Source organism: Nipponia nippon, unplaced genomic scaffold (assembly GCF_047370975.1).
Source record: "Nipponia nippon isolate SJK-2023a ecotype South Korea unplaced genomic scaffold, ASM4737097v1 scaffold_3, whole genome shotgun sequence".
Lineage (NCBI taxonomy): Eukaryota > Metazoa > Chordata > Aves > Pelecaniformes > Threskiornithidae > Nipponia > Nipponia nippon.
Genome location: NW_028262347.1, coordinates 104,493,679 through 104,512,749, shown reverse-complemented (window position 1 = coordinate 104,512,749; position 19,071 = coordinate 104,493,679). Strand labels below are relative to the sequence as shown.

At 40.4% G+C, this 19,071-nt stretch overlaps 1 protein-coding gene across 6 annotated transcripts in view; it reads right to left on the bottom strand.

Annotated features, from left to right (window-relative positions):
* The window catches only part of GBF1 (golgi brefeldin A resistant guanine nucleotide exchange factor 1), a 108,207-nt gene that overhangs the window by 22,438 nt on the left and 66,698 nt on the right, over positions 1–19,071 (bottom strand). For 4 of the 6 annotated variants that reach the window (XM_087767887.1, XM_087767888.1, XM_087767889.1 and 1 more), the window contains exons 5-17: positions 18,070–18,188; positions 17,335–17,443; positions 16,913–16,973; positions 15,135–15,189; positions 8,290–8,425; positions 6,395–6,624; positions 5,269–5,437; positions 4,871–5,082; positions 4,090–4,188; positions 3,392–3,679; positions 2,912–3,098; positions 2,336–2,476; positions 1,699–1,787 (exon numbers count right to left, since the gene is read on the bottom strand). In XM_087767887.1, the coding sequence (XP_087624013.1) occupies positions 1,699–1,787; positions 2,336–2,476; positions 2,912–3,098; positions 3,392–3,679; positions 4,090–4,188; positions 4,871–5,082; positions 5,269–5,437; positions 6,395–6,624; positions 8,290–8,425; positions 15,135–15,189; positions 16,913–16,973; positions 17,335–17,443; positions 18,070–18,188 (1,895 nt within the window). The remainder of the gene's footprint in view (positions 1–1,698; positions 1,788–2,335; positions 2,477–2,911; positions 3,099–3,391; positions 3,680–4,089; positions 4,189–4,870; positions 5,083–5,268; positions 5,438–6,394; positions 6,625–8,289; positions 8,426–15,134; positions 15,190–16,912; positions 16,974–17,334; positions 17,444–18,069; positions 18,189–19,071) is intronic. The other 2 variants (XM_087767890.1, XM_087767893.1) reach the window with 1 other exon arrangement.

The following is a 19,071-nucleotide window of genomic DNA, read 5'->3' as shown; positions in this document are numbered from 1 at the left end:
CTAACAGAGATTGATGAACACTTTTCTGCCCTCTGCTGTAGCGTAAGGCACCGCCCTTTTTCTAGGACCACATGGAACTTTAAGGAACTCTCAGCCACTGACAATGTTCGTGATTTCTTCTAACCTTGCTCTCCAGCACAGTAAAGCTGGAGTATTATTAGAGGTTTTTAGTTAGAAGAGTGGAAGCACTATGCAAGCTCCCTTCTCAACAATGCACTTTCACACAAAGTCTATCAGCAAAGCTGCCATGAAAGCTAGATTTAGTGCAAAGCAAAAGGGTTACAAATGAAACAGTAACTAAACCAATATTCATTTCTTAGAAATTAGCTAATGCCAAAACTCGGTGGTTCCTTCAAAGACTGTGCTGACGATCACTTCCCCCCACTGTCCCTGTGGCTTGGGAAGCCAGTTAGCATTATCCCACTTCAGCACTCTGTTGTAGATGAAGAACCAAGTTCCTAAGTACTGCAGCAGGCTTCCTAGAGAGAAACCAATGCATTAAATTACATTCAGATCCAGAGACTGCCAGAGCAGATCACAAAGCACAGATTAGTATGGCAGCAGAAAGATCTGTTGTACTTTCTTCAGTATTTTTGTTTAAGTAAGTTTAAACAAATATGACCACCACTCCCTTAAAATAATGTAAAATAAAAACACCTATGCTAGAGAGAGAAGTCTGAAGCCTTTTAGTCAGGTACAAATCAAAAACCTTTCTCTTTACCACCAATGAATCATTCAAAGACATTGATTTCTTTTTCCACTGTATCATCTGGCTCCTTACCCCACAACTGCTATGGCCACTCATGTTTCATCCAGAATATGTGTCATTTTCATATTGAAATTTAGTAATCTCTCACATCCTAAATAACCTAACCATCTCAGGTATATGTTGTGCAAAGAGAATAACATCTGTACAAAGAACATCTGTGAATGAAAAAAAAAACCAACCACACAACCAAAAAAACCTCTCTCATATAACCCACAGGAACTTTAGATATCATATTCATCTGCTGTCTGTGGAGGTGAACGAGCAGGCCAGTACTTGACGTTTGACACGAGACAGCAGATAAATACACAGCCACCAGCATGGAGCACCTTTGTCAACACTAGACCTAGACTGGAACCACTCAGGGAATGGAACAGCTGTACAAAGTTTAGACTATAACTTGGACTAATGAGGTTCAAAGAAACAGACATCTAGACAAAGAATGGCTTTTCCACAATCAAGACAATCTTTTCAGTCATCCTTATGATAAAGCAAAGATGGGAATAAACAAATCAGAATAGCAAGCTCGATTCGTAATTGCTACTACGGGCCTCTTGGTACACTCCCCATTTACAGCTTTGAAAAGAGTAGGGAACCTGCCCTTTTTGATGGAAGTACTTTATTATCTCCATATAACGCAAACTAGATCCAGCAGCTTTCCAAACCAGAAATCAGATGGACGGACCTAGCTTACAAATTGTGCCACAAAATTTCCCCAACACCTCTTGCAACATTTAGCACAACTAAACCAGAACAGATAATCATCACTGCTGTCTCTGCAGTGTAGCAGGACTTTCAGTGACTATTTAATTCTTATCAGCAGAGACTAGAACTCAAAATTTCCGAGATATGACCAGTCATGCAAAGCTCACATGGGATGGGAAACAAGGAGAACACTCTAAGATCCATTTGTAGTATATTCCAAATCATACCTTCTTTTTGTTCTTAATCTGCATAAGTTCCTGAGGGCTTGGAAGGATACAAGAAAATCGAGTAGGCTTCCTGGGGATACTCTTCTCAGCTAGAAGGACAAAGCATCATTACAGTCAAACTTATTCTCAAGAGTAGCACTCAGCCCACTAAAGGGTCCCATGCTAACTTTCAGTCATGGAGTCTTGCTGCAATGTGCTGCCCTGCAAATGGCAGTCGCACTCCTACTATTCAATTACTACCTTCCTCCCACCCACATTTTCTTCAGCATAATTGCATAGTAGCTGCTTGTCCTGGACAATTTCACACATCTACAAGATTTAACTTTCTGCCTATTTTGACTACCTACATTACCGATCCCCTGGAGAGCCCCTGACTACCTTAAAAACACTAAGCACTGGTATGAATTTCACACACTTTTGCCCCAAAGTAACCCACCAGATCTAACCCTCTCCCAGAAGAAATGCAACAGTTAATAGGCACAAATATACTAAACAAATATTCACCACATATCTCCTTCTAATTTTGAACACACAATAGCTACAGTGGTCTATAGTATAGCAGGACCAGTCAGCAAGCGTCAGGACCATTCTCAGCATATACACACTCAGAGTGTCAGGGTACCATGGAGACTATTACCTGCCTCACTTGCTCCTTCCAACTCCATGCAGCCCTCCTTCATCTGGTCAGCCATAAGGCACCCACTGGTGGGAGGACATGACCCAGCTGGCTCTGAGACTGCACTGGAAGATTTTCCCTCACTGAATACTCTCTCATTATCTGTAGAAGTTAAAAAAAAAAAAAATTCCACACATAAACAAACCCATAAGCCAAGGAAAAAGCTAGCAACAGAAATAATGAACTGATCACTCTAAACTGAACATGTGCTTATTCAAAGGAGTTCCCCCCAGTAACTGCAATTCTTCAGTATCCTCAGTATTTTGCCTACATGAATCCACGGCATACCCTCCTTCTGTTGTGACTGCCAGTCTTGACATGGCCTTTATATAAAGCTTCACATGAGGGGCACATTTTAATATCTGTAAATTTTACAAATAGCAAGGTTATTAACATCAGTGTGTAGTTATAAAACATGCAACAGGAAGACTGAAAACACATATTTAAGGAGCTTACTACGTCAGCTACCAAAATGAGATCTGCAAGTTTAGCACAAGACTAAGCTTAATATCAAAATATCAAAGAAAGGGGTCTTACTATTGCTTGTTTCTTTGGTGCTGTTCATGGTTTCTGGGCTGGGTTTGACAACCTCCTTCTCTTGCTGATGTATGTTACTCAGCACTTTGGCCTGGCAATGTGCCTCAGTGCTATCTATCACTGTCAGCAATGCTTCCAGAGACAGAAGATGGACAGTATAGAGCTGTCCAGAAACTGGGAAGGCATTCTGGGAAACAAAACATAAGTATTAGTCAACTTTCATGGCCCTCTCACCATAATGGGGGAAGGAAGTTTCCCCCACAGCTTGGGGAAGCCTAAAGCATACAACAGAACACTCTAAACTTTTCACACAAAGCTTTCTAGCATATACTTAATGGTTTATCTGCTCTGACATTATTAAAGCATCACGGCTATTCTTTTCTATTCTGCTTCCAAATGTTAAATGGCCTTCACCTCTACAGACTACTCACCCCGAATCTTTTGACCACTCCCATTCTTAAGTTCTGCATCTGCGCTTACCCTCAGTTCAGAGTTAGCGGCTTCCCCTTGGGCACCCCGCTGGCCCTCCTCCCGCCCGCCGAGGCCGTCAGCCCCCGGCCCGCGGTTCAGCACCTTGGAGAGCAGCTTGGTGAGCTCCTCGAAGAGGTTGGCACAGTAGTAGTCACAGTCGTAGTTAATGTAGAGCTCCGTCACGAAACTGGGAATCCTCCACAGCTGAACAATGGCTTCCAAAGCCATCTCCTTCATTTCATAGGGCATCTTTGGGTTTTCCACAGTGATTATTTCCATCAGCTTCTTGATATACATCTGGCAGAAACACAGGGCAGCTCAGTTTAAGGAAAGAAAAAAGAAAGCAGGACAGTGAATAGCTTTGAGGACTACAGAAATAGATTTAAGCTTCACCTTCCCTCATGACACTCCACTTTTAATGATGGCTTATTCTGAAGAAGGTTGTAGAAAGGTTTCAAATAGTTCTACCATTCACTGCACCTGGCTTTACGATTCTAAAAAACCAGTATGAAGGCAGGCAGTGCAGTACACCAGTCTTGAAAACATTATCTAACAAGAAAAGGCCTACACAGCCTACCCATAACCCACTGAGTCATTTATACAAAGGTAAATTGATATTTAGACTGTATCTTACTGCCTAGCTATATGCATTTAACTGAAGTCCAAGAAACTATTACTAGGCACCTAGTGATACTCAAAAAACTCACCTCCAGCTGGAATTTCAGATGCTCTCTCATGCTCTCAAAGAGAAGAAAGCACACCCTGAGGGAGGTTGCATACAGATTGAGCCGTTCCACACTCAGTAGCTGAATAAGAAACAAATAAAAAAAAAACCTTTAAGAATTACAAAGGCTAGTCATTGTGTGCTATAAGTAGCAGTACTATGGCACTGCAGGCATGACCTGCAACAGCCTTGAAATCCACATTTCACCTCCCATAGCAATGGTATTTCAAAAACCAATCCCTTATTCAAGCTCCTGGTCTCATTTTTTGCTAGTGAGGATCAATATACTTAATTCCCTTTTGCTTGTGGTAGCACCTTTCCTACCACAACTTTGCTTTTTTGCCAAGTTCACAGATCCTCTTAGTGGAGAAGGAACTTGGGAGAAGACCTGCCTCTGAGATGGCCCTTGTGCAATTAATAGCTTGGTACTTCTGCCTCCTACTAAGCTGGTAACTTGCATCCATGATTACCTCAAAACCAATTATATCAAAACACGGTGTTATCCCACAGTAACAGTTCATTCAAATCACCTTCATCCTTCTTGGCCCTGGTCTGAAGAGAATAGCACACGACAACCTCTCTGGCTTTGCAACAGCACTGTTTCACTGGTGCAATTCAGAAGTCTCATTGCAATGCAGCAGAGAGCTTATTTGAAGACCAAAATCTGCCAAACCTCAGAATACTAAATTCCAATAGACTCTTTGATGCAAATTAGTATCTGACTCCCCAGTGCCATATGCCATGCTAGCATAAGCCAGACTCACTTGGAATAGGTGTCGGCACAACTCCTCCTTCACAAGTCCCAAGAGGGACTGGCAGTTTGCAATGGGTGCTGACTCCAGGGCAACAGTTAGCAGCTGCAGCCCCATGTGGATCATCACCTCAGAGTTGTGGCGGTCATGAGGGTTGGTGAGTGAGATAAGAAAGCGGAACAGTTCTCTAATACATGGTAGTCCATATGGGACCAGTGCTGCTCCTAAAGGAAAATGAGAGAGATTAGCACTCTTAACTTTGCTTTTGTTTTTTGCAGGTGCCTAACAAGTGTCACAAATTAAATTGTTACAGACCAGCTGAGGAGCAGGAGCTCATAACCCTCTTAGCAGAAAGTGAAAAAGAATAGCGGAAAGGAAAAAGGACTTTAGCAACATTGCCCACCTCTCACCTTCTTTTTGGGAAGACTGAGTAAAACGTACTCCTCGGGGATTTACGTAGTCCATGTCATGAACTGAGGCAGAGTCAGAATGTTCTGCTACAGATGTGCACTCCTCTAGGACCTCAGGGATAGACTCGACAGAAGCTGACTGGATCTTCTCCTCCCTCAGACTTTCATTCTTCATTGATATCGGTCATTTGAGAATGCAAGAAGCGAAACAAGAGTTAACGGGCACTAGACAAGCTAAAAGAAAGGCTTATTTGTTCACTGTTCATTCAGAACTATTAAAACTACACAGGTCATTCACAGAAGAGGAGAAGGAAAACAAAATTTAAGAGGAAAGAGTGCCTCTAGATAATCTGCAGTCCTCTCTGCCCTTTCACTTCCATCTAGTTCTTATCTATTTTACATAACTCTAGGCTGAGGGACTAAGGACTTGACTTTGAAGGTATTCCTATAATCTATCAGTCCTTACTGCCCCTGAGGTTAGGATTTCGCTCATTTTTTGGTTTTAAATGCTACGTGATTTCAGGACACTCTTTTTATCTATGCTTTCTTAGCTTTTTTACCATTCAAAATATCTGCAGCTCTGAAAGGTTCCCTGCAGCTCTAATCCATCCTCTCAACAGTATTACTGTTGCAGGGGAAGTGGAGACAACACAGAGGAAAACTCACTGACAAAGGCCTTGGTTCAGGTTAGTTATATTTCAGAGCAACAGCAACGCACATGCACAAACACCAACAGCTGAACTTCTACAAACTCAAGAAAAATTGTTCACTAAAGAGAGTAAAGTGAGTTCTCCCGCGGATTTCTTGTATGTTCCCTCTAACAGCTTCTCCTTTAATTACGGTTGATGGTATTGGCAGGAGTACAACTAGATACGTAGGTGCATTGCTGGGCTGCACAGTTATAATTTCTGAGCCAATGGACATGGTCTCAAGAGAAAACAAAAAATGAATGTGTTTGAATTTACAAATCACTGACAGCGAAGGATGTTTTATTCTGACCCTAAGCCTTGAAATAGAATATAAACACTATGACCAAGAAAAGAGATAGAAAGAGCGTAAGCATGCTAAATCCACAACTGATCATGCTGGGAGTTGGAACTTTTCTTTATAAGTTATATCCATGTACCTGGAGTTCGGGCTGATTTTGATTTTCAGTGACTTTGGCCTCATTTGAAGGCATTCCTGCATTAAGTCCCAAAGAAGTGACTTGGTCCAAGTCTGTCAGGTCTTCCTTGGAAGTAGTCTGCGAGGACAACTCCAAACCACTGTCTGTAGCAGGGCTGACCACAGATGAAACATTTTCTGAGCTCCCAGAGGAGCTGGGAGAAGGAGCATCTATGAAAGTAACTCCGCTTGCTGATGAGAAACAGAAGCAAAAAGATCAGTGTCATTCTGCCCCTCAACCACAAGTTCATACATTGAACACAGCAACAAAGAATTACTTTGATTACTACTTCACACTACAAATGATCTCACATAGTTATGCATTAATGTAGAGAGTGTAGATACATTAAGTTCTCTTTTGCCAGGTATTAATGAATCAAGTAGATGAACAGGTGAGATACTAGCAGTTCTCGAAATTAAAATACAATAGTTGGAATCTAAGAGACTCAGCAAATAAGATAATTCACAGTTAGATAAAGGGTGCAGAGGGTTTCTATAATTAAGAAGAAATCTGAGAATAGTCCAAAAGGTGTACTTTACTTTTTGATGCAATGGCACAACCGCTTTAAAGACTTGCATCAAGTATCAGTCATTCCTTCAAAGTGAGAATTTTTGACTTGATTGGAAGGCAAGACCTATTTCTTTAATTTTCCCTAAACAAATGGAATTGCAATAGAATTCAAATGGGTCTGAAACAGAGCAGTGAAATGTTTTCACTTTTTCTTTATATGAGATAGTGCTCGAAGAATCTAAGTTTTCCTTCAAAAGAAACCCACATATTTGCAGCTCTTATGGTTCTGAGAAGAACTTAAAAAATGTAAAACAAATATTTAAAAAAGAGAAGATATACTGCAGGGCAGTGTAATAAAATAAAGGCACAAACAAGAGTTATGTTATGAATTTACATGTGAAATGTGTACGGTTTTGCACCGTGGTGTTTTATTGCTGACTTAATTTTTTGAAATGTCTTAAGTAAGTAGCAGGACATTACTTGATTCTTAAGAAGTGAAATGGAATACATGATCAATTTTGCAATCCTTTCTTCTTCACCTGCTAAGCTAGGATTCTGGCCTAAGAAGCACATTTAATACATTACCTAGTACTACAAGGTCAGAGTTAATGACATGCTTTGTAACACAATTCAACTTTCTCTCTAAAATGTTACGGAGTTATAATACTGTTTAATGGAATTTAATATCTATTTGGAAACTTAAATATAATGATGATTTATGTAGGGATAAGCTATCATCTGGATTGATGTTCTGGGTTATATGCAATTTGATCGCATTTATTATTTCCTTAGTTTTTACCAATCATGCTGCTGTGTAGAAACACACTTGGAATCGTTCACACTACACTGAATAGTTTCCTGTGACAGAGTAAGTGTCAGAACTAGGTATTTTACACAGCTATTGTTTCAATTTTCCTGTCTGCTTCCTTTCACTGTTAATGTTTATGTCTGAGCCATCAAACTGGAGAGTGCACAAGAGACAAGAGTACTTTGCAGCCAGAGGGACTCATTTATCCAGAGGAGAGGTTAAAAACAGTGTTAACTATTTAGTCTACTCCTATACAACAATAGGATATGGAAGCCCCCCAACACTATATTCTTGAGCTCGCAGCGCTAGTCACGTACTACATCACTTCTGCAGGCTGAATCAAAGCACGTGAAAAAAGATTCCTTCCAACTCTCCTGGACCTGAAAATCTATGATATGTTTTATTGCTATAGTCACTGAGAACTAATACAAAAAAATCTAATGCAAAACAACATGTTAAGATAAATGAAATAAAGGCAGATTCCAAAAAAGCTCTAGGACAGATGCTGTCTGGTCTCTGGAAACAGATTTCAACTTACCTGCAATGTTACTAGCATTGGCTGCTGGTTGTTCTGTCCCAGGAGAGACCTTAGTTACATGGCGAGGAGGCCTTGGTGATCTCTTCTGCTTTTTCCATTTTGATGATTCGCTCATTCCTCCAGCTCTCATTTTCAACTGAAAACCATAAATCATTAAGAAAATCAGTACAGCAAAACCACATAGCACAATGGATTACACAAGCCAACCCACAAAGGCTGTCTCAAACCCCTCAAAGTCAGGCCACAGCACTTAAATATATCACTCAAATTAATCAGCACCTCAAGATCATGCAAACCAGCCCCTGACTCCCCACTACTCTCATATTAGCCAACACTTCACACCTGAATCAAGGGATAATTTCCTGCAGTTATTCTGCTATAATATATACTTAACAATTCAATTATCGCAGCACTCCCTCTTCCCTATCAATACCTCCTAGCTTTGCATTAGGACAAAGAATTCTTAGACCTACAGGCACATGTCAAATCTCTGCTTTTGCCAATGTTTCCGGACTTCTAAAGGGCATCAATTACATTACATATGCAAGTACTAGTTAGGTTTGATGTTCAATTAAAATTTCACCAACCACACAAGAACGCTGAGAATGAAGCCTGAGCACCCAGTCCCACACTGCACAGTCTGCAGCTCTGTCACTTATCTCTTGCCTCAATTCACTCTTCATCTTCACAGCAATGCCATGTTCACTTTCCTCCAGGTATCTTTCACTATTAACAACTGTTTCTCTAACACTCCACTCGCTCCTGGTGCATGACACATTGCAAATACCACCCTAGCGGTTTAGAGACAAACCATATTCTGCTTTTATCTGCCTTCTGTCATTACTCCTCTTCAGATCTAAATCTAACCTAACCCTTGACATCCTTCTTGACCAGGGTCCTACTTCTACTTCTTACACAGATGTTTGATCGGGCAAACAAGAACCACAGCAGGAGCAATGCAGACCGTGTGGCACTTGCCACAGTGTGCTGTTACTGCAGGCATGCACAGATGCTCCAGAACTTCCTAAAAACAACGCAATATTTAGTCACATTGACAATGGCAACAGCAGGCCCGAAAACAGCTTCCTTCTAAAGTAAGTTTCTCTAAGTGCAGGATTGCACTTACTCTTGCGTTTGGTAGCTGCAGTCAACTTTTCCGATGCTGTCAGACCTCTTCAATCGGGGGTGAAAATTTAACCACTGAACAGGTACCTTGCATGTAGTGGAAACCATTCAGCAAGTCTCAATACCAGTCCCTACTTGGTATTCTTCTTTGTAAATTTATCACAGTTATGTTATATTTTAGGCTATAATATTCCTTATTTCTTATATCCTTAGCATCAGATTTATATATTCTCTAGAAGACAGCTATATTCTTTAGTCTCTTCCTTTTTCTGCAACTTGCCTCCTTCCAGCTACTACTCTTCTTAAATGCCAATAAACCTTCTAGGTTCTGCTACTGTTTTTCCATCTCTTTCCCAGCTAGAATTCTAACTCATTGTACACGGCCTGTAATTTTTCTCATTTAAACAAAGCTTGTGAAAATGTTACGTCCCAGTGCAGTAAACCATTTGTGTAACTTTTCTTTGCACCACAAATTCTATTTGTTTGACAACTAATCCCCAAGTTTTAGCAATGCTACAGTTTTCTTGAGCTTGTTAATTAACAACAGACTCAGAATTACTTTGCTCCTTGTTATTTCTTCCAAATTTTGCGGCAAGACTCTCCTTCTAAATCACAGCTTCTGACAAACGCTTATGTGACAAGCATACAGCTAAAACCAAAATTTTGTAGATTTCAAAATGTTTTAAAATGCTTATGGATCACAATCCTTTCAAGTAAAAATTGTCAGCTCTCTCATCTTTCCTATTCACTACCTCATAAGACTATATAAAATGTGTTATCTTTAATTCTTGTGAATTCCTAATGTTTCACCTCTATTTGTTTCCCTTTCCATTTAAAAATCTCTCTGAGACTTAAATATTACCAATAGTTTTATTCATTAAAGGCTTAAGCTTCTAATTAGACCAGGTAGCTTTACCCTACCTACCAACTATTCTAGAAATAGCCCTTTTTTTTCCTTTTCAGTTCCTTTTCAGTAACTTATAAAATAAAATCTGAAGACTTATGGTTCATTGTATCAGACTACTTCAAGTAGGAAGGAAACCTGGAAGCATTACATGTTAAACCCAAGAAAGTCTGTTTCACATAATTTCAAAATAACAGACTTTGCTTCTAGCTACTATATGCTGTTGCCATGATTTGCCAGGTAAGAAGTCACTTGCTAATAAAAATTGGGGGAGGGGAAGAGGGCACAGAATTGAATCAGAAAAACAGAGCGAAGATATTGCTAGCAGCTAACCATGTCGGTCCCACTCCTTTTACCCTCAGTCATGCTCCTGAGAAAGAGATAACTTTTGAACCATCCCATCAGAAGGTTCAAGCTGACAATTTAATTACTATTTCTGATCTCCCCTTTCACACAACACCAAATACCATCTCAGTTTAACACCAGCCCTGTCGAAAAAGCACTTTTCCTCAGACACAATACCCATTTTTAGTGATTGTCCTGTGCTTTGTATTAACTCCAAGATTTCTTCTCTTGAGGTTCGTAAGAGACATATGCTTGTCTGTCATCATTTTGATGAACCTGTGCTATCTTTCAGAGACTGAGTCACAACAGCCTCACATGGATGGGAAACCATTTAGTCAGGGAAACAAAAAGACTCAGTTGATTTTTAAAGAATCCCAAACATTTAATTGAAGTGAATAAATGAATGAATAAAGCATTCAGACAAGAATCTAAGTTTATTTGGGGTTTTGGGTAGGTTGGGGGGGATTGCTTTGTTTTGGCTTTTTTTTGAACAATTTAACAGATAAGTGAGATTACCCAGTAGGTCTTTTCCATCTCGTGCCATCCAGTATTCCACATTCTACACAAACAGGTATCCTTTTATTAGAATTACCTACTAGGATTACCTAGGACTACCCCCTATATCACCCCCCCCCCTTTTTTTTTTTCTTTTGCTATCTCCTATAAGTAAGAGATAGCAAACTGCAATCAATGACAATTGCATAGCTTAAAAAAATTGCAGAAGCAAACATAAATGCTTAATAGAAATGTTTCACCAGTGTCAAGGGGCTACATGTTGGTTTTAACAAACAAACTCTGAGTTGGTGAATTCTAAAACAATACATGTATCAAAGGACAGCAAAGTAACATCTTTCATTCTGTATTTTGTATTGAATTAAAATGTAACAATGCCACGGCTGCTTGCTTTTTATGTTAGTCCAAAAACATCAAAAAACTTCTATAGTTTGTCTTTGACTAAAGGAACTATTTCTAATGCTTGTTTTTACCTTCAATACTGAGGCATTTCCTGATTTCGCTAGAAAGCTTGGTTGCATGTTAACAGGCTGAGATTTTAAACCTAAGGTTGCCTTCTTGACTAAATGCTGCACGTAAATGTCATTTAATAGATCTAAACTCTCCTTCCCTCTCCAATGCTCAGTGATATTATAGTTCAATTAGTTTTCTAATTATCAATGTCCTTTAGATTAGATTAAGCTTGTACTTCCACAGTAAAAAACAACTGAAGTTAGTATTTAAAAAACATTTTTTAGAAATCTGAGCAGAGAGGGAGCTCAGAGCTACAGCTCATTCATCTTGGAACTCAGAACAGATTCCATTACATTTATCTGAGTTACCTTTGCATAAAGAAACGTGTACACAAAATTAAAAAAAAAAAAAAAATTTACAAGACTCCAAATGCTTCCTTTGATAGATGAGGTTTTAACAATAAAACTCCAGCTAAGGTCTAGGAAGGTGAAGAAAAATGTAATACTACAAAATTCTTTTTAAAGAGTCTGTGAGATCTCATTTTTCTACAAGCCACCTTACCTGCACTCGTTTGTTTTTCCATAAGATACTGTAAGCCTCAAGAGAAAAGGGCAGGGGCCAATGATTAGTAACTAAAGTGATTATACTAAAACATGAGCTCAGTCTAGATGCAGCATGGAACTGGTCAGCACACCAAGTAGCGTTCAAGACACAAAAGCATGCAGAGAGAACGCAGTCCACAATCCAAGTCCTGGAGACACTGATGCAGTCCAGTTATCTCACTTACCTACCTGCCTGCACTGCAACAACTAAGGAAGTTTATCTCGTGAAACGTATTTATGCATCTTGGGAACTATGAACATAATCCACTCCCAATATCTGTGAAAACTCAGATGTGGGTTCTTCCTGACTCCCAATGCAGAACCCAATGTTTAGCTACACCACTTTCTACTGCAAAGGGAAACATTTCTTAGTCTTTTCTTCTGTGTAACTTTGCATAAATCTGCAAGACTCCAGCCACTGCCTTTCCAAACTATCCTGACCATAGACACAGGACAAAGGAATGTCAAACACCTCCAAATGTTCTGTTCAGCTCATTTTGCACCAAATAGCTTTAAGGGCAGACAAGAACTAAAGCTACATTAAGTTTATGAACCAACATGAGAAACTGAGAAGGGTCCCATCTACTCTAGTTTCTCAGGGTTTCTATGATCAGTCTAAAAACGACAGTTTGCAGGCCTACAATATTTCTTTAGAAATATTTTCCAGGGCAACTAGCAGGGACTAACACATTTCATAATTCAGTTCAGCCCCACTCATCCCACACTAGCAAATACTGTGCTGGGAACCATATTTAATTTCAGAAGAAACATGGCCGACGATGTTGAAAGTGTACAGCAGTCTCCTGTCTCCTTCAAAAAAACTTCAGAGAGCATTGAACTCTGTGGTCCTGTACCAAGTAACAAAGCTCAGAGATTCACCTTGAGTAAAACTGTCTAAGGCATGCTAGATCAAGAGACTCCTCAGGTATGCTGCTACATCTATAACCAAGGTCAGCAGCTAGGACACACAACACTTGAGCCCTCAGAGGACAATCTACATTTTTGATGTTTCTTTTGTTCAGTTTTTCACTGTCAGAGAGAACTCAAATCTTGCCCACACCCTCCCACTCCCTTCCTTCAGAGGATGCCATGATGGTATCTTAGGTGGCACTCCCCAAGACACTGAATGCTGCAGTAAAACAAGGGTTGGTCTCTCCCTTCCGAGCCTGCCCCAGCTGCAGCCACAACACTGCAAAGCAACCGCTGCATGCATTGTCCCCCAAAGCCATGCTGTGTCAAATGAGTGGAGGGAGATTTGCTGCACACAACAAAACTATCTCTCAGGTGGTGTTTACAAGAGAAGGAAGAGGGGAGTAAGGTAAGAAGGGAAGAGGGAGAGAGAGACCTTCAGGTTCTTAAAGAGCAATACCCTCTCTAATTGGTTCAGGGCTTTGGGCTGTTCCCCACTACTTAGCTCCAGTTTGTTGAGGAGACATGAAGAGATCTGTGAAAGATAGGCAAATGCATGATTTAAACAAAGCAAAATAAACCCAGAGAAGAATAACCTGGCAGAGTGCAAGGCTGCAGGGCAGACTCCTGGCATGCACAGCGAAGAGACAGTACAAAGTAATTGCACAGATCAAGACACAAGACAGAGCATCACTTAACCAAGCTGGGAGCAGCCATCACTTGATAAGGGTAGCCCTCCTTAATTCAAATTCACCTTCATGTTACACCTTCTCTATAGAGACCATGACAAATTCTGATACCTGAAGTACATTAACCTGACATTAGCTTTCCTTAGGCCAGCCTACCATCATCACAAATCTTGCTGCTTTTCTCCCACAGCAAGGGAAACAAGCAATCATTAGGTTACTACAAAAGAACTAAAGCCCCAAGCTAGTTTCAGATTCCTACAAGGAAGCATTCAGTCTCTCAGAACACTGCTGTACTGGCTCCGAAATGTACATTTGTACACCCAATGTTGCCACTTGTCTCAACTCATTAAAAATAAAAACAGAGTGGAAGTTACAATGTTATACATAGTTATATTCAGTATAAGTTCAAAGGTAGTTATTTCTTCTCTAGCACTCTTCTTCCCATCCTCTTGCTCTCAACAGTAAAATCCTGTATTCTTATTGACATTCTTTATATGGAGTATAAAGATTATATGTATGAAGTATATATGGAGTTCCTCAAGCAGACCTCCCTCCACCTAAGAAATTATTACATTGATAATCACATATGGTCACATTTACAGTATTTGCCATACTGAACCCAGCTGCTAAAAACCTCACTGTATAGAAGGAGATGGTGGTGTTGAACAAACCTGGACCTTCCACCCTAAGAAAACTGTGCATTTAGGGAAAGGGAGAAAAAGAACAGTCTGCTTTGATTTGGCTGATAATAGAGATGGCATTGCCTGTGTGAACTAAGGTTTTTGCTACAGAATGCTGCCCCTTCTAGAAGCCACCAAAGTTTTTTCTACAATAGCCCAATTTCATAATGCTTTCATGCTGTTTCACCAGCCTCAAAATGTTTCCTTTCTACATAGGGAGAACTGGACAAATACATCCCGAGAGCTCAGTATTAGAGCTGTAGTGAATGAAGAAAGATGAGAAAGAAGCTGGAGAGAGAGCAGAAGACACCAAATGATCAGAAGACGTCACCATCAGGTCCCACAACTTGCTGTGGTTTTCTAGCCCACAGCAGCTGATGGCTGTTCCCAGAATCCAGACTGACTCACTTAGAGGCAGCAGTATCATTAACAAGATTCACTACTGCACGATGTGGGCTTAATCCCACAGAATTAGTGAAGCTATGTCCATTTATGCGGTTAAACATGCTCTTTCAGTGAACTAGGGACTTGCAGGAATGAAGAAACACAAGTGTGAAAACAAACAATATAGAGATGAGCACAAGCCCAAGACGAGCAGAACAGCCAACACAGTGCTGAGTCTTACCTTCTTCATGTTTGTTCCCATGTAGCTTTTAGGCTCCTCTTTAAACTGAGGCAATCTGAAGGACAAAGAACAAGCCAAAATATATAAACTTTTTTGGGTTAATAAAAAGGGAAAAAAAAAATAGACTGGTCTTTCCAGAGACATGCTACAAAACCAAAATGAGTTTTTCTCTGCAAAAAGAGACCTTCTTATTTCTTTTCCTGCCAAAATCTGCTGAGGGAAAAAAAAAACAAGTATAGATAAGAGGTGCTTTGCATGCTATTACTGCTAATGGCAGTTTTGCTATATTGATTTTCATTGTTAATGGTCATGTAAGTACAGTTTCTTTTCCTTCAGTGTATGTTTTCAGCAGTGGACTAATTAGATTCGTTCAAAACAGGTTTCTCTGATGCTGCTAAAAACAGCTTCTGAGCCAGAGTGTCATGCACATCAGGAGTCTTGCAGTGTACATGTTTTTACTAGTCATGGCAACCCTTTTCATTAACTTTGTAGAAACCCCAGTAGTTATCCTCTATTCTGGATTACATAAACACAATTATAGTGCACAGCGGATCTATGTTTAAGCTGAATGCTTTGAGCTAAGCAGTCCCTGTCTCAGAAATAAAGGAGGTAGACAGCTCTCACCTGTGCTACCAAATGACAAATGCATACAGCTCTGCAACTCCACACACCCTGCTCTCCCTTCTGTTCCTTTACTACACTTCTATCTTTGCTCGCTGAAGGGATAAAAGCCTTGCAGCATAGCTTTGGCTGTCTCTTTTTCTGGAAAGCAAGATGGCCAAACCATCCCTGCAGTTGCTGTCTTTGCCTTGCTTCTATATCCAAATGTCCACAGACACAGATGGTGGCTGTGTCTCCAAGCCTTATCAAGAAGGACAGAGGAGAGGACACAAAATAAGTAACGAATATGCACTACGTAAAATTCACATATGCATTCGGAGAAAAAGTAATGCGGTCTCTCCTTTTTGGAAAGATTGATTCTGACTCTGCCCCACATTCATCCAGTGCACCACATGACACAGGGTGCACAGAGGAAAAAACAAAACAAAACAAAACAAAAAAACCACCAACACTTAGGAATCCACTGGAACAGAGTGCGACAATGGGAAAAAAATAATATTATGAGAGCTGTGTTTCACAAGCTGTCACTTTTACTACAATCCTTTCCTACTAAAAGTATTTCTATATCCTGCACGTTTCCTTTTTACAATACCCAAAGAAAGACTATGATTACTTCACTCTGGAGAAACAGTTTTGAAGTTAAATAACTTACTTGAGTTTAAAAGAAGTAATCTTAATTACCTGAAGGGTGCTGAAAAGGGCAGAACGTTTGTCCAAGACATATGATCTCAAGAGTTTAAAATTCTCTTTGATATATGAGGTCAAAGCTCTCAGCTCGAAATCAACATGTGACTATTCAACACCATTCCTATTCTCTCTCCTGAAGAGAGCTATATTTTTTAGAGCACTTTTTTTTTTTTGAGTGAAGTTTGTATTCTCTGTCCTCAAACTGGTTCCCTATCCTAAAGCTCTTCATTACTTGGCTGTCCATCTCTCCTCAAAGGATACCTTAAACCAGGCAACCTTCCCTACTTCTGTCTCCCTGCAGTCTGACAGGGTCAGCCCAAGAGAAAAGTGCCAAATCCTTTATCCCCTTCCACCTCTAAATAATGACCACTTTGGATGATTTTTCTGAGGGCCCTTAAGTGGAAGTGTGGAATCTTTCTGTCCTTAGAGGGCCATCTCGGCAATGCTGAGGCAAACACAAGCAGGTTTACCTTGTGAAGAGCAGCTGCACCATGTCGACCAGAGTGTGCTCTGCAGATTTTCTCAATAACTCTGCGAAGACAAAAACAAATAACACAGGTGTCATTACTCAGTGTGATATTATCAAGAGGCTTCTTCAAGCAGACTCCCCTCCGAGCCTTGTTTACAGAGATTACGGCAAATTTATTAAAACCAGCTCCAACACCGCATTACTGCAAATGGGCATATAATCACAAGGTGGCGCCACAAAGCTGGGGAAAAAGAGCAGTCAAAACTTGTAGAGAGAGCTCCTAACAAATTTTCCATGAAGTTGTAGAAAGACACAATAATATAAAGCTCAGCAGCTTTCCACAGCTGCATGTTCTACAATAGAACTAGTTAATACTGAGGAAACCCAATCATTTCTTAAGTGCAGAAGTATGAAGAAACCTACCACTGAGTCTCATTTCAAAGCATATGCGGAAACAGGACTGCATGATCTCACACACAGATTCATTGGTGAGGTGGGCTCCCACTGGAGTCAGCAGCAAGGTCCTCAAAACCTGCAAAGAACAGCGCATGTATGTCCCATAGTACAATGACACTTGCATGCATTTCCAAGAGAAGGTTGGCTTCCTCAAGAAGGACTGCCATGAGCACAAAACCTAAGGGTTTTCCAGGAGTCATTTCAAACCGAATGCTGTGCTCAAGAAACGGACAGATTAGGAGACAAGAATGATCTCCTGACCCACTTCTTAAAGAGGCCTGATATGCTGCATGCTACCCAATACTGAAATTCGGTAACTAGCTATCTGCTCAAAAATACGTAGACCGAAGAGGTTTATAGTTCATAGGTTTGTCTCTACAAAGAATTTTTCTCAAAAGTAAGTTTGAGAGCTCCATATGCTTAATTTACCCCTCACTAACACAGACCATGCATAAGGTAGGATTATCAACACTACCACGTTATCAAGCCCTTAATTTAAAAATCATTTTGTTTAAGCTTTTAATTATTTTCATTTGGAAAAGCTTTTACCACAGGTATATGAGCCATCTGTTTAAAAATAAAGTCTGTCACTAAGCTCCTGCAGAGTCAAAACATTGCTCCCTCCTCTTCATCTCCATGTAACACGATATGTTCCACAACGGGCAGCAACCATTATGGTAATTACCATTTCTCTCCACTTACCTGTAGGATTTTCATCAAGACAACCTCATCGCTCGCATGATCGGTGCCTACAAACCGGGCATGAGTGACAGCATCTGCCATGTTCTCCATCCCCTCCGCTGTGCCCTCATGGCTGGGATCTGAGTTACAGAACAAAAATATATGACAGCGAAAGGCCACCTACAGCCTACCACCTCTGTGGGGAGACATCCACACAGAGATACTTTGTTGCCATCTGCTTCCTTAATTTGTGTGAGCTGGAGCGAGTTGACCCTACAAGAGCGAAACTCACCTCCCAGTAACAGAAAGACTTTAAAACTGGGAGCTTTCAGAAAGATTTTATCAAGAGTCTATTTACATTTGCAGAAAGATGTAACCTAACAAAGAAAAGAATTACAATTCAGTTGTTACTGGCTCCATATTTTTTTAGACCTTAATTTGTTACAACTATGTCCTGTTCCCTACAATACAGCACTATCAGCTGTTAAATGCATTCAGTTCCTCCTTGGGAATGAAGAGAAAACAGCTCTTAAACATAGGGAACCTCAAATTTACTCCCATGAGGAGAAAATGCCAAACAGGTTCCACTAGATTGAGAAGGAAAAATTGTCTCTTGTTCTACATCCCTCCCAAAGAATAGGAGCTGGGGAAGGAATGGACCAGTAGCTTTCCCCAGAGACAACAGTAGGCAGACACGATCATAGTTTAGATATCGGAGTTGCAGGCCTCCCGCTTCAATCATTCATCAAGGCTCCTTCTCTCTGTTTCAGTCTTCTGTAGCTACAAACAATGGTGCAGTTGAGAGAATGTTTAGGACGAGATTGTTGCTAGTAACCGTATCTTGTGCCACATTACAGTGGCTTCAGAAAAGCTGCCTCCGGCTTTGATTTCATTCTCACTTAAACAATACGACACTGGGCAAGAATCTTGTTACCTTCCTACCTAAACAGTCATTAGGAAAGAAAGGAGACAACCTAAACACTAGTTAATACCTCATTAATTGGCAACGGGGCCTCTTGAACT